Source organism: Neophocaena asiaeorientalis, unplaced genomic scaffold (assembly GCF_003031525.2).
Source record: "Neophocaena asiaeorientalis asiaeorientalis breed wild unplaced genomic scaffold, Neophocaena_asiaeorientalis_V1.1 scaffold476, whole genome shotgun sequence".
In the NCBI taxonomy this organism is placed as follows: Eukaryota; Metazoa; Chordata; class Mammalia; order Artiodactyla; family Phocoenidae; genus Neophocaena; species Neophocaena asiaeorientalis.
The window spans coordinates 515,620-530,668 of record NW_020172178.1 but is presented as its reverse complement, the minus strand read 5'-3'; the positions used below and the strand labels follow the sequence as shown (position 1 = coordinate 530,668).

Below are 15,049 nucleotides of genomic sequence, written 5' to 3'. Positions count from 1 at the left end.
ACCATAACAAAAAAAAAAAAAAAAAAAAAAAGGGGAGTATTTATCCTGAATGTCGTATAAAAAGTTTCTCCCAATCTCTCCCTTGCTGAGAGTTTTATTTCCCTTTTCCATCACTCCTGGGGTCCAGGGTGGGCATGACTGTGTTGCCAGGTCTTGTGCACGTCTCACGGATCTTCGGCTGAGTAAGTCCTACCCTCCACCCTTAAGAGGAGTGAGTAAAGGGCTAGAGAAGGCTGGGAGTGTGGCCGGGGACACTCCCCATGGAAGCCATGGGTCTGAGGTCGAGGCATCCCCCGGCAATGTTCCAATCTGTTCTTCCAGCTGGGCCAAGGCGCCCTGCCGCCAAAATCCAATAGCAGTGGTCTTTGCCTGGTTGGCAATAGGATGTGGTAGAAAGAAGACGGACTTTGACATTAGATGGTCCTGGAATCCTGGCTTCTCCGGTGACCTCTCCTCACTGAGCGTCTGTAATTGGGGACAGTGACACCCACGTCTCCTGATGGATCAGGAGACCTCAATCAGGTGATACACACGCACGCAATGTGGCTTAAAAAGGGCTTAGCAAAGGAGGGGCTGTTATTATCATTATAGTTGTATTAAGCTCCTTGAAATATTTTTAAGACATAAAAGTAGTCCTCCATAAAATTTTCTGAAACCTTGGGCATTTGCTAGTCTGCCAATAGATAACAAACACAAAACACTGGTGAAGGCTCAGAAACAGCCTGGCAGCCCCAGTCTAGAGGTCTGACGTGTGTGAACGCAGGCGACAGTGGCCGTGACTTTGTGTAGATGGCGATCACAGCACCTTTGTATGATGGGCAAGTTGTTCCTACTTCACCTTGTGGGATTTAATGCATCCTGGACCGTGACCTCCTGCACCCGGACTTTGAGTTGCTCTGCCCAGAACGGGACAGAGACACCCTGCTCCACTGTGCCTTCCACTCTCGAGGGAGTCCTGTTTGAAAAGAGGGTGGTCTCATCTCTCCAGTTAAGAAAGGGACGGTGTCCAGTGGCTTTTAAGAAGAATCACTATTGTTAAGTCTTCTCCCCAGGAAAAATGACAGAGTTCTGCCTGGCGGGTCAGGGAGGAACGTCCATTAGTTTCTGTCCCCTTCTTTCACCAGAGAAAAAACACGACAACAATATGAACAGTGCCCATTCCCAGCTCCCAAGTTTCTGTGCCACCCTCACCAGCACTCAGAGAAGGCTAAAGGCTACCGTTTCCTGGAAGGGGTGTCGGCCTGCCCTCCGCCCCTCCCGAGAGTGAATGGGCTCCTTGTTCTCCGATTTAGAATGAACTGGACTGTGGGCAGCAAGGGCACATTGTCTCCTGCCTTGGCAGAGAGAATTATGGATGCTTCGGAAAATAACGCCTTCCCCTCTTCTTGGATGCTGTTAGGGGCAGTTCCGCTGGGCAGCCTCTCAGTAGCTGGGGGTCGTCGTGGAGGCAGTTGGCTTGGAATCTCAGGTTCCAGCTGGGAGGCCATCAGGCCTAACTCCTTCCGTTGTCTGGGACTGGTGTGCTGGACTCTGGGAGGCGAGTCAGGGCTGCACTATTGGCCGTGCCCGCATTGGAGGCATCCATCTCTGCACAGCGTGGTGGAGCCAGGGAACAGCCCTGGAGACCTTCCAGTCCCCTGGTTTTCAACCGGGAGATTTTGTTCCCCAGGGAACATTTGGTCATCACAGTTGGGAGAGGGGTGCTCCTGGCATCCAGCGGGTAGAGGCCGGCAGCCAGTGTGTCCAGCGCATAGGACAGTCCTCACAGCAAAGGAAGATCCAACCCAAAATGTCAACAGTGTCGAGGCTGAGGAGCCCAGCTCTAGGCCAAGCTCACCACTCCCATCTGGCATATGGGCATTTGAAGTCCAGACTAATGAAGTGACTTTCAAAAGTTCCAGGGGTTTCCAAGCAACGCCACCAGCTTATGTGGCCTTGATCTTGAGAATGAGCTGCTTGTCCAGAAAGAGAACAGAATTCCCAGGCAGGAGCCAGCTGCCAAGTTGAGACCTTCTGCCCAGGGTCAGCTTGCCCCATCCTTCAGACAGGCCAGCGTCACGGAAGTTGTCCACGGGGAGTGTGATGGTGGGGTTCTCGTGGGCCTGGCCCCGTTCCCCTGCAGCGAAACCACTGCACAGCTGCTCGTCACGGAGGGCAGAGCCACTGCTTCATTATCTCAAAGACAGAGTGACCACTCTGGGTCACGTGTTCCACTCACCAAGCCACATGGCTGTTGAGTGTGTCTGCCAAGCGTGGGTGTTAGGCTGCGCCCCAGCACACTTACAGCTCCTCAGAGAGCTGACTTGTTGGGCCTCCCAGCTGCTGTCATTGTCCTGGAACCTCCCAGCAGTGGCAGCGGAGGCCTTACAGCTCAGAAGCTCTGACTCGCTCTGTGACTCTGCCTCTTTGGTCCTGAGGAACCCTCAGTTTCCTTACCTGTAAAATGATGCTCAGAGTTCCTGCCTTGGCCTATTAGTGGGGGAGGAGAAATGAGAATGGAATAAAAGAATCTGAAGAAAAAAGGGCTTTGAAAAGAGCACAGTTGTCATATGTGTGGCTGTCTCATTTTGCTTTCCATGAGGTATGAAAACTACTCTTGGCTCCCTTTTTGGAAAGCGAAGCAGAACGTCTCACCTCTCATCACCCTGGACACCTGGAAGTGCCATCCAGTAGACTTCCTGCAATGACGTAAATGATCTGTATCCGTGCTGTCCAGTATGGTAGCCATTAGCACTTAAAATATGGCTAGTACAAGTGAGAAACTGAACTTTTAATTTAATTAAATTTAGGTGTTACATGTGGCGGGGGGCTACTCTGTCAGAGCACAGCCATGGACCATCCATACAGGTTTCTTTCCTTCTTAATACTCTGGTTTTGCCCCAAAGCTACAGACATTGCAGGTTTCTTCCTTTTTTAACAGAGACCAATTGAGCAGCAGTGATCTTTTTCAGCTGTGTCACTGTCCCTTTGTAGTCGCCTTCAGGACAAAAATCATCCTTGGGTTAACCCAACAGGGGCCTTTTAAACAGAACTTAGGCTCAGTCCAGAGAATTAGCAAAGGGTGGTTCTGGGAAGGAATCTTCCAGAACATAGAAATCACACATGAATCTCGTTGGGATGTAATTTTATTTGAGGCCTTAGAAGGCAGGCCACGATCTTTCGGTACCATGGTGACCTCGAGTCTAGGGCTCCTGACGTGGAACCTGTACTCAGAGACAAGGATTCTTAAAGGAGGCGTTCCCAGGGGAGACAGGAAGGCAACAGAGGAGGGGGGACAGGGCGGGGAGGAAGCCAAGTGAGAGTCCAGGAGGCCTGAGCCTGACCCCGTAGGGTGCTCTGGAGGCTTGGTGATGTCTCACCATCGTCCCCAGCCAGTGGCAAAGGCTGACTGTCCCACCTGGTACCTGTCACGGGTTGAGGACTCTCTGGGCTTTGGAGGAGTAAATTCCCAGGTTCTCTGCCTGTGCTCGGCCACTCTAGCAGCCCCAGGCAGTCTTCTAAAGAAAGTACAGGTGCCCAGGGAAGTCAAGGTAGCTGCATGCCCCCTGCACCTCAGCACAGGTGGGAAGCAGCTCCCGCCTTACCTCCCACACCTTCACAACCAAGTCTGGGCAAGGCAGCTGCAGCAGCTGATGTCCAAATGCCCAACAAATAAAAAGACCCCGAGATGTACCCATGAGAGGGGCCAGTGGGAGGAAGGAGGGGCCAGAGGCTCTCCTATGCGCTTAGAACTGTCAGAGGAGGAATGGAACCGAGCCGCCTGTGCCACTGCTAAGGTGAGGCTAAGCCTTTCCACAGAGCAGGAGCCAGAAGCATCCTGGAGCCTAACGCCAAAGCGGCGGGCTGTCCCAGCCTTAGGAATCAGCCTGCTGCAACGAAGGACAGTTAGTGTCGGCAGCTCCTGGGGTGGTCAGTCCTAAATCTGCCCCCGTCCCATTGCCTCCACTCACGGGCCCTAGACCTGACTTGAAGAGCCACCAAACGTGTTATGGTGGTGACCCTGCCCTTTGTTGTTTGCCCCTGCAGCAGGGCCGCGGATGGTACCTAGCATATTACCACAGTAGATGCTCCCCACCCGCCTTCCAGGGAATGTCGTGCCCCCGGTAACTGACCACTTAGCAGGTGCGGTGGGTGCCAAGTCAAGACTGGCACTGTTAAAACTCCCAGACAGAACAGAGCCCTGTGTCACATGTCTAGACACCTCCCCACCAGGGCACTGGTGTGACATTTGGAGTAAAGGGACTTTCTAAAATATAAAATGGAAGGAGTGGAACGTGTACTTGTAAAATGCAAATACGCGGTATAATTTCAGGGGTCTCTCAGATCAGTTTTCTAAGCTTGTCTGAGAATCTCAGCCGAAGACCACCGGAAGTTAGGGAGGGGTAAAAGGCCAGAGAGCAAATAACTTAGGCTTTGCAGGCCATACAGTCTCTGCTGCGGCTACTCAACTCTGCCGATGCAGCAAGAAAGCAGCCGTGACAATATGTAAACAAATGGGCGCGTGTCTGTGTTTCTATAAAACTTTATTTACAAAAGCAGGTAGTGGGCCAGATTTGGCCTGTGGGCCCGAGTTTGTTGACCCTTGGGCTGAGTTGATCCTGAACCCCTCTTCACAGTGATGACAGCTGTTTGGACCGAGCAGATTCTACCTGACTGGGCAGTCATGAGACCCCATCATCTAAGTGCCCTCTGGAAAGGGAGAAAGTTCTCCAACAGGTATTGAGTATCAACTCGGTGCTGGGGCTCTGCTGGGCATTTAACATAAACCATTGGGAGCATGTTCCCGTCCCAAGGTCATGAGCCTCTCACGAAGATGAGCCCATCGCGCTCTGTCAACCTATGTTGGGTCTTCATGTTCGGGGAATTCTTATTTTTTTGTTCTGTAGTTTCCTGCTTTTTGTACCTAAGGCACGTGCCCAGTATCTCGGTGAGGCGGGAATCAAATGTGCATTTAGCTGGTGGTTAGTGAATTAGTGTCCATTCTTCAGCAGACTGGACCACAAGGGCAGTGTCCCTGTGTGTTTTTGCCAACCTTCCTCTCCCCAGCACCTAGCCCAGTGCGTGGCATGTCGTAGGCTCTTAGCAGATAGCTGTTGAGGGAGTGAATGGATTTGTCCTCGAACAAGGAGGAGTCGGGGCAATGAGGGTGGGCTCAGGTGGTTCCCTAGAGCTTTCCCCTGTGGCACCGTCTCCTCACTTCTGGACAGCGCTGCGCTGTTCTAAGCTGGCTGAACGTAGCCCTTCCAGGCAGCAGTCCATCTGCAGCCCTGGGTGGGAACCGAAGGCTTGGCAGATCTGGGGAGGGTCCCCAGGGCCGGGCACAGAGAAAGTGTGGGCTGCAGCTCCTGAAAGATAGCAGAGCTGCTGAGTACAAGTCCCGGCCTTGGGGAGCCTCACAAAGAGGGCTGTTTGGGTGAAGAACAAGGGGAGACGTGTTCTGCAGTCGCCATCAGAGGCAAAATTAATTGCCCCAGGCAGCGGCCTCCTGTTCTCAGGCCTCCACCCAGGCCTCTCCCTGGCATCAGGAAACACCAAGGCTGCCCCCACCATACACACTTCAATCCAATTCATAATTTTCCTTTCCTAATTAGGCACGGGAACGATGGAGACAATTATTAATAATGTATTGGGTTTTTTCTTAATGCCCCCCCCAGGAGCCGATCCTGAGAACCGTGTCCTTTACGATAAGCGGCCACGCTGGGCTCCGTGCCCGGGACGCGGGCAGAAGTAAATAAATCAGAGGAGTGAGCATCTCGTGGAGCTCAGGGAACCAGCTGGGACTCACGGATGGAAGGGCCCAGAGCCCCTCAGCAGGGCTTTAGCGGGGTGGCCCCATCACCAGGGGGGAAGCAGAGGCTGGGGGCACCAGCTGCCCATTCCCCATTCTTTCCCTTGCAGCCTAGGCCAACCCAGACAGGACCTTTCCATAGGGCTGTCCCCTGTCCCCAACCCTATAGGGCTCGACCAAAATGCCACTTCCTCAGAGAGGCTTCCCCACAGCCCAAGGTGACACCGATCTTCCCTTTCCACACCCGGCATTGCTCCCCTGGATTTGCTGGCTCGCTGGTTTTTGGTCTCTGTAGCAGTTACGGGTTGGCCCTGGAGCCAGATGTCTGGGTTCAAATCCCAGCTCCACCACCCACCCAAGTGGAGTTGGGCGTCTTCACGTGACCAGGCGGTGTGCCTCAGTTTCCGCCTCTGGTCCAGCACCGTCTTCACTCCCCCGGGTGCACCCACTTCATCATACACGCTGGGCAAACCCGGCTGCCCACCGCCGGCAGCTGAAGGCCAACCTGGAACTGGACTCGCCTTCACATCACTGGCCCTTCAAGCTCCTCCCTTCCCCAGCCAGACCAGTCACCCACCTGCCCTCCTAGAAAACCGGATCACCTTCTCTGCTCCCCTGGAACGCCCACCCCTCCCCCATCCTGCTCTCAGCCCTGGCGCTGGCCTGGCCTCCCTCCGAAGGCAGCTTCCACTGACTCTCACCTGTCATCCCCCCACCTTTCCTCCACAGCACAGCTCCTGCCACCTGTGCACAGGCCGCCCCCTCTCCTGGGTCCCGCCCACCAGCACTCACACACGCTTCATCTCCCGTCTTAGAATCAATCCTTCTCTCGCTACCACTGCTCGCCCCAGCTACGGCTCCATGTTGCTGTTCCCTTTTGCAACACAACTCCACCAAAAAGCTGTGCATACTTGCTGTTTCCATTTCCTCTCCCCACATCCCCTCCTAGATGGCCCCGGTCAAGCTTCCTCCAGCGCTTCTGCAAAACCACCCGTGTGGTGGTCAGCGGTGACCACCATGTTGCTCCATTCAGCGGCTGGCTCTCAGCCTCGTGGTGTTTGTCCGTCAGCTGCAGCGGGCACAGCGGACTGTCCCCTCCTCCTTGACGTCCTGCTCTGACTTGGCCACAGGACCCCACATCTCCTTGGCCCCTGTCCTTGCTGGCCTCTCCTCCCAGCCTCCTTTGCTGCCTCCTTCTCTGTTCCTTGGCCTCTTCCCGTGGAGCTCCCCAGGGCTCAGGCTGGACCCTCCTCTCCACTCTGCTCACGCTTCCTCACTTGATGATCTCATCCCCTCTCAGGACTGGGTGCTGACAGCTCCCAAATTTATGCCTCCAGCAGAGCCCTTGCTGCTGAACTCAGAATCTAGATCCCGCTGCTGGGTTGCCATCTCCCTTGGGTGTGTGATGGGAATTTCAGACTTTACTCCCGACCTCCACACCCAGCAAGCCTGTCCTGCCCCAGCTTTCCCCGTCCCTTGATGGCAGCTCCATCCTTCTGCTTGCTCAGCCCCAAATCCTTCAAGTCATCCTTACCTCTTCTCTGTCTCTCACACCCACATCCAAGCTTTCGTGAACCCTACCTTCCAAACATATTCAGAATCTACCTTTGCCCACCACTTCCACTGCTGACCCCCGTCTGAGCCACCGTCAGCTCTCTCCTGGGCTATGGGCAGTATCCTCCCAGCTTCCCACACTGGCACACATCCCCTGCCATACACACACACACACACACACACACACACACACACACACACACACACGGTCTATAGTCTACTCTAAACACAGAGTGATTGAGCCAATGTGTAAGTCACATCTCACCACCCCCTCTCCAGACCCCTCAATGGCACCTCATTTCTCAGTGTAAAGGCCCACACCTCTCTCATGGCCTCCAGACCTTGAGCCATCTCATCTCCTCCCGTCCTCCCCTTGCCCACGTCATGCCAACATGCCAGGCCTGCAGTGACCTCAAGGCCTTTGCTTTGGCTCTTCCCTCAGGTACCTGCATGATGAACCCTCTTACCAAATCTCAGTCTTTGCTCAAAAGTCGCCCCTGGAGGCCACCCTACTTCGCATTGCAATCCACCCACCCTCCACGCCAGCACCCTCAGCGCCCCCAAAGCTGCTCTATTTGGTGGTAAAGAAGGGCATGGCAGTGTCCACAGGGAAAGAAGCCTGCCTGTTTTCATGCCTCTAACAGCAAGGAGACAGGTCTGGAAGCGCCCAGCAGACTGTTCCCCTCGTGTCATTGGCCAGAACTGCATGACGTGCCCACCTCTGATCCAATTAGGGCCAGAGGGCTGGAACAACCAGGCCTGGCTGAGACCACTGAAAACCCACCTCCTGGGCTGGTCCCGCCTCCCCAGAGCCTGGGCCCTGTAGAGGGGATCAGGGACACAGGAGGAGAACTGGGGTTCTGCAAGGGAGAAGGGGAAGGATGCGGGGGCAGCTAAGGGGTGTCTGCTGTGAGCTCTCTGATCTCATATCTCATTTAATCCTTGCACCAGCCCGGTGGAGGAGGTGCTGTTGTTTCCTCCCTATTTATAGTGGAATTTAAATTGAGATTAAATCTAAAAGATTAAATGATTTTTCCAGGGTTGGAATCTGGAATTTAACCCCAGATCCTTCCAGGTCCTTTGAAGAGCCACTGTGCTGAACTAGGGGAGGTACCCCAGGGAGGAGGGGCCTGGTGACAGTGATAACCAGACAGGGCTCCCCAGGAGTCAGGGAGAGGCGGGTGGAGAGGAGGTCGGAGCGCTCAGCCACACTGGCCACGGGTGGCCTAGCTGTGGAGCAGAGGGCGTGCTGACCCCCAGGCTGGGGTCTGAGCCTGGAACGAGGGCAGGACAGGAAGGGGGCAGCTCACTGATGGATGCTTCCAGCACAGAAGGTGGGGACTTGAGAGAGGCTGCACACACGTAGCAGTGGCGGAAAAGAAGCCGAGGTGGAGAAGATGTTTGCGGGGGCCGCTGGTAGCACAGAGAGGGGAGGTCCAGGGGCCCTGGGCAGCCCTCCCTGTGAAGCCCAGTGAGATGTCCAGCCTGGCTGGCCCTTGTGGCTCCAGCCCCTCTGGAGTCCTGGTGGCCAACTGAGGTCTGTCTCCTGGCAGAGCCCCTCACCAGAGGCTGGCCAAGGCCTCCCGCGCTTCCGTAGACCAACGAAGTCCATCTACAGCAGACGAAAGCCAGGCAATGCTCAGCTGCAATAGCCCCCAGAGCCCGGCTGGCAGGAACAGGAAGGGAACAGGCTCCCGGGCTGGGTGTGGAAGTCAGTGGAGACCAGCGACAGGACTGCGGGAGGCGTAGTGGGCAAGACAGATGGCCCTCCGCGCCGTCACAGCACTTATTCCCCGGAACACTGCCCCTCCCTGGCCGCCCTGGAGGCCAGGGACCCCCCCCCCCATTCAGGCTGCAGTGTCCAACCTGCAGGGGGGAGAGGGAGGGGCCCTGGGTTCTGGAAAAGGCAAACTGCTGAGGCCCCCCCAGGAGCAGGGAATTCACGCCTTCTGCCTGCTCTTCCTAGGCAGCCTGGGGCTTCCTGCTGTGGGAACCTCGGGTCTGGGGGAGGAATGCGGAAGACTTATGGAAAAGGGGGGTCTCTGTGCTGCACCCAAAGCCAGATTCCCAGTGGCCGAGAAGGGGTGGAAGGAGCCCCCGCGCTGAGGCGCCGATGCTCACTGCTTTCATCGGAGCAACTCAAACGAGCCTTCTCCTTTCTCTCCAGAAACGGGGGCTGATTGCAGGGCGTTGTGTAAAGCATCAAGGTCTGCGCTTGTATCTGTGGTTTAAAGTCCAGCCACACACGCTGGCAACGTGCTGGTAGGAAACGAGTGAGCGCCTCCCCGCAAGCTGGCCCAGGCAGCGGGGTGGACGCCCCTGGCACAGACCTCCCAGTGGAGGCCTGTGCCGGTGAATGGAGAGCAGCGGCCTGAGTTGGTCCCTTGTGTCCCGCAGACAATGGGCTCTGTGTGGGGCGTGAGAGGGAGGGGCCGCCGCCGTTGGATTTGGGGTCTGTGTCAAGCAGCCCAACAGAGGTGGGGCTGGGGACCCCGAGGCAGTGAAGGGAAAGGGCCATCAGCCCGTGAAGGAACTTCTGAGAATCCAGGTCCTTCACAGTCCTTGGCGGCAGCACATAAAGCAGGGCTGGGGGACGGGAAGCCCAGGTCTGTCCCTCCCCTCCTCCCGGCCTCGTGTCCTCCTTTGTCTGAAGGGTCTGGGGGCCGGGTGTTGCCACCGCACAAATGTACTAGCAAAGTTCCTGGACCCCTTGCTGTCCTCGTGAGCCACATAAAACCAACAGGGGTTTTAGGTGAGCAGGCAGAGGCAAGACGAGAGTAACCATCCTCTTAAAGGCTCTTCAGACACTCCATCAACTTGCAGTGTGTGCACGATTCCTAGACATGCTGGACAGAGTCCTCAAGACCCTCCACGTGGGCGGCAGGGTGTGGAGGTGAAACGGAGCCCACCCACTCTGAGGGCCAACTGTGCCCCGAGACCGTCCCTATCGGGGCTGTGTGGCCCCCTTCGCATCTGCTCCCAAAGCCCAGGGCAGCACCTGATGCCCAAGGGTAACGAGTCCCTGGCCGTGTCGCGAGGCCCGGGCCAGCTTCTGACCTCAGTTTCCACAGCAAAGGCTGAGCGTGTCCGCTGTGGTTTGGGAAGCGTGTCTACAGACATCAGCCCCTCAAAGGAGACGGGTCTCTGCAGCTCAGGGGACCCTTGACACTGCAGCCCACGCTCAGTGGCTGTGATCCGCCCAGCGGGCCGGGAGCTGAGCTGCGAGGGGCAGGAAGCAGCTTTCTGTGCAGGTCACACCTCCTCACCTGGCCGTGACCAAGGCCAGCTCCTGGGCAGCAGTTGGGAAGCCACTCGGGTAGCCTGGGCATGAGTCACCAGACTGTGAAAGTTAGAGACGTCTAAGGATGCCCTAGAGGCTACTGCATGCGCGTGGTGTCACCAGCAGGGCCTGGCAAGCAGGCTGCGCTCAAGAAACACTGAGCCACGTGAGCGTGGGGCTGGCCTCCCCAGGTGGCCACATGCGGGTCCAGAGGCCGAGCCAGGGATAAATCACAGCCTCCATCTCACAATGGAAACGTCAGGTTAAAACAAAGAACATGGCTCTCACTCCCTTCTAGCAATCCTTGAAAAATATCTTGCAAAACTAAGGTTGTTTCCACCCAACTCACTGTTCCTTTGATTCATTCATGCCCCACTCAGTTCCCCTCCTGTCAATCAAACATCTCCAGTGCACAGCGGGCTCTGAAGAAGAGATGGAAGTGGCAGGCCCCAGGTCCAAGGTAAATACGCACTGAGTTGGCCATGAGTGTTGTCACAAGGTACACCTGGTTCCAATCCTGGCAGGCCCCTGCCTGTGTGTCCCCACTGCAGAAGGGGGACTAATAGCGGCCTCAGAGTTGGTGCCACGCAAGGGAGGGAGGTACTCCTGGTACCCTCGAGAACACTGTCTCTGTCGTCCCATTTGATAGACACAAATACCCCAGTGAGGAATACAGGAAAGGCGCTTGTCCCAGAGAGCAGCTGACCTCACGCAGTTCCTCTGTGACACCGGACCTCAGGCAGGTCCACACACCCCAGCAGGAATCTCCTTGGTCTGCTTAGCCCCCGTGATACCGTTCAGATGGCGACATCCAAAGCGACCCCTCTGCCCCCAACTGCTTCTTTTCCAGACACTTGTGGGGGCAGCTCAGCCTCTTCTCCATTTCTTTTCTAGCACTTGCCATAATCTGTAATTATTTATTTGTGGGTGCTGTTGGCTCCCTCTGCTTTTCTGCAGGTGCCCTTGGGGAGGGGCCTCATCTGTCTTGCTTCCTCTCAGCCCCATTTCCTCGATGCTCTCAGTGGGCTGGACCTGGGCCACATCTCCCTTCCAGGACTGATGTTTAGAAACTGTCTCCAGGCAGTAAGCTGGGGCAGCCGTACCGCTCACCTTCTCTGTTTTTGTTTTGTTTTTTGACTGCACTGCACAGCTTGTGGAATCTCAGTTCCCCCCACCAGGGATTGAACCCAGGCCACAGCAATGAAAGCCCAGAATCCCGATCACTAGGCCTCCAGGGAACTCCCACCTCCTTTGTTTCTTGTCTCTCACTGCCTTTTGTTGCCTTGATGTCCATTGTTTTGAGACCATTGTTTTGTATATTTGGTACATCTTTTAGATGTTGGGAGGGGATGGGTAGTGGTGCCAACTCTGGGCCTTTAACGTACTCCACCTTGGCCGGAAGCTGAAGTCCCAAATATAAGCTTTTAACGCTGCATTTCTTGACTGAAAAGACGGCAGCTACTGCGAAAAAGCAAAACTGAGTCCGTGTTGTTCTAAATCGCTCTCTGGTTGCCAGTCTCATTATCTTTACAGGCATCAGGGGTGTTTAATGAATACAGCAGACAAAGCCTCATTGAGTCCCAGGAGGGAGGGTGTCGTGACCCCTGAGATATCATGACAGCTCCTGCCTGTCTGTCGTGTTTGCAGAATCTTGGCGGGGAGCGAGGGGGAGTGACAGAGAAGTCAGCTCCGCAGCAGCCTCGTGTCAGGGGCTTCACGCTCTGGTGGCCTCAGCACCCTCCTCCATCTGCCCACCTGCCTCTCACAAGGCATCACCCTCCCCTTGAACCTTGGCGCCAAGTGGCTTCCTCTCCTCGGCCACAAGTGACCTTCGCCTTGCACATCAGCACCTCCTGTGACTCCTCTCCTCTGGGAGCCTGCTGCCTCCTTGAGCAAGGTGATCAGGTCTTGGTCAGCTGGCATTAGACCCGGGAAGGGCACAGTTTACATCTAATTCATCTTTGTACTCCCAGCTCCTAGCACGGTGCCAGGCACAGAGGGTGATTAGTAAATGTGTGGTGGATGAATGAACAAATGAATGAATGAGTGAGAACCTTCATGATTCTGTCTTCTCGAATATGAGCCATCCGTCTGCCCACAGGGTAAGCGGTCTTATCGCATCTGTAAGGTAGTACTGGCCACGCCCAGTGAGAAGGAAGTTCAGGCAGGGGCAGACCTGGCCTGCAGCCTAAAGATCCTGGGGTCCTAATCCTGGCCCCTGGGAAAGCTGCTTGATCCTGAGCCTCAGCATTTATTCTCTTTTCTGAAATGACACCTCCTAGGCTTCCTCAGACTCCAACATCTCCTGATCTTTTCTAATGTAAAAGGAATGAGTCAAGCAAGGATAAATAAGGATGCATTCTTTGAACACAATAGCTGTTTTCCTGGCAAAATCCAAGATTTACGCCTTGGACTGTTTCACAAAACACCTCCCTCTTTTCATATCTGGTAGTATTTTTGCTTGGGGTGGTTTCCTCACATGCAAGTGGTGAGCTGAATATTAGAGGGGTACCCTCTGCAGAAGGACCCTCTAGAACAAACCTCCCTGCTTTCATTATCAACTGTGTTTGAAAAAAGTCAGCAAGAAGGAAATTCCCACCTCATTAACAGCGGATGTAAAGAAAAGAACATCACAAGACAGCACTCTGAAATTTAGCATCTAATTCCAAACGCAGTTTAGAATCAACCCTTTCTTCTGTTTCAAGTTGATGGAATTTCTCAACAGGGGCCCTGGTGGCATTCTGGAGGGACAAGTCTACCTTGTGTGGGAATATCCGGGTCACTGTTGTTAATATCCATAGCTGCTAGGCGACCAAAGACAGCCCCCGCCCCCGGATTTCCAAATGCCCCCAGGAGGGATGCTGCCCCTGACCGAGACCACACACTGGTAGATGAATGCCCTGGCCATGGGAGTGTTGGGTAAATTGTGGGCCACTGGTGTGAGGGTTCCCATGGGCTGCAGGCTTGGCCCTGGACACTTGCCCAGAGGTGTCATAGCCTGGGTGGTAGAATCGACAGAAAACAAAATTGCTTCCCTTGGCAGTGAAAATGCAAACCATTTGGGGCTGGGACCCCGTGTATCTGGTTGCTCTTCTGATTCTCCAGCAATGACCACTGTTGTGGGGAATATCTGTGCCCAGTCACCCTGGGGAGACTCAGCGAAGCCAGAGGCACCCCGAAGATGAACAATGAGGGGGAAGGATTTTGTGTTTGATATTTCACAGAAAAAGCACTGAAGAAGTTCATCATGGGGAAAAATGAGAATCCTTTTGGATTGCCTCTCCCTTATTCCAGAGTTTATTCCCCTTTTGAATTCTATATTCTCTATCTTTTCAGTGTTGGAGTTTCTAAAGGCCCGCTTTCACCGGGCTGAGAGCAGCCATGTGGCTCAGTGGCATCCTTGTTCCAGTCATTTCTTAGGATGCATTTCTGAATCTGCTTGGTCTCTGTGAGGATCTGAGCTCCACCTCTGGGGACCTTGCACCTGTTAATGGGGCTTTAGCAGCTGTTCCCTGGGAAGCACATAAAGGCTTCCTGGATCTCCTAATCCAGACGCAACAATGCCACAATTTGGTAACAGTTTGGTAACCTGTAACCACTCCCTTCTCTCCATCTTTCCTTGTTCCCAACAGGAGTATACAAGAGTACAAGCACTTGGGGAAAACAGCACGGCAATTCCTTACAAAGTTAATCATACACAAACCACAGGATCCAGTGATCCCATGCCTAGCTGTTTATCCGAGAGAAATAGGAACACATGTCTCTATCAAGAGCGTATGTCTGTACCATGTGCGCAAATGTTTATAGGAGCTTTGTTCACAAAAGTCAAAACCTGGGAACAGCCTAGGTGTCCATCAGCAGGTGAACAGGATAAACTGCGGTATATCCATACAATGGAATACATCTCAGCTATAAAAGGAAGCAATTACTGAAATATGCAGCGATGTGGGTGAATCAACAAAACCACTGCTATAGGAAGGAAGCAAACAAAAAAACACACTGGCATGATTCCATTTATGTGAATTTCAAGAACAAGCAAATCTAATCTGTGACTTTAGAAAGCAAAACAGGGTTTTGCTGGTTGCCAACAGGGTAGGGATTGATTAGAAGGAGCCACAGGGAAGCTTTCTGGGGTGATGGAAATATTCTATGTCATGATAAGAGGTGTGGCTTACACTGGTGGACGCATCTGTCAAAGCTGATCAGATGGTACACTTAAGATGGCTGCATTTCACTATATGTAAATTACACCTTGATGATTATAACAATAACAACATCGTCAATAATAGTAATTTAATAATGAAGCCACCCATGGTATCCTTTGGGAAATCTGTCACTATTCCCTGTCATTTTCCTTTGGGAAATCTGTCACTGTTGTACCCTTCGAGGTACCTATTATTTTTTTTTTTTTTTTTTTTTTTTTTTTT

The 15,049-nt window shown here is 54.0% G+C and overlaps 1 protein-coding gene across 1 annotated transcript in view; it reads left to right on the top strand.

Moving 5' to 3' along the window:
- Positions 1-15,049, top strand: part of PRIMA1 (proline rich membrane anchor 1) — a 59,800-nt gene that overhangs the window by 30,538 nt on the left and 14,213 nt on the right. Inside the window, 3 exon segments of the mRNA XM_024760032.1 lie at positions 3,570-3,605; positions 7,898-7,920; positions 8,294-8,297. Coding sequence (XP_024615800.1) covers positions 3,570-3,605; positions 7,898-7,920; positions 8,294-8,297 — 63 coding nt within the window.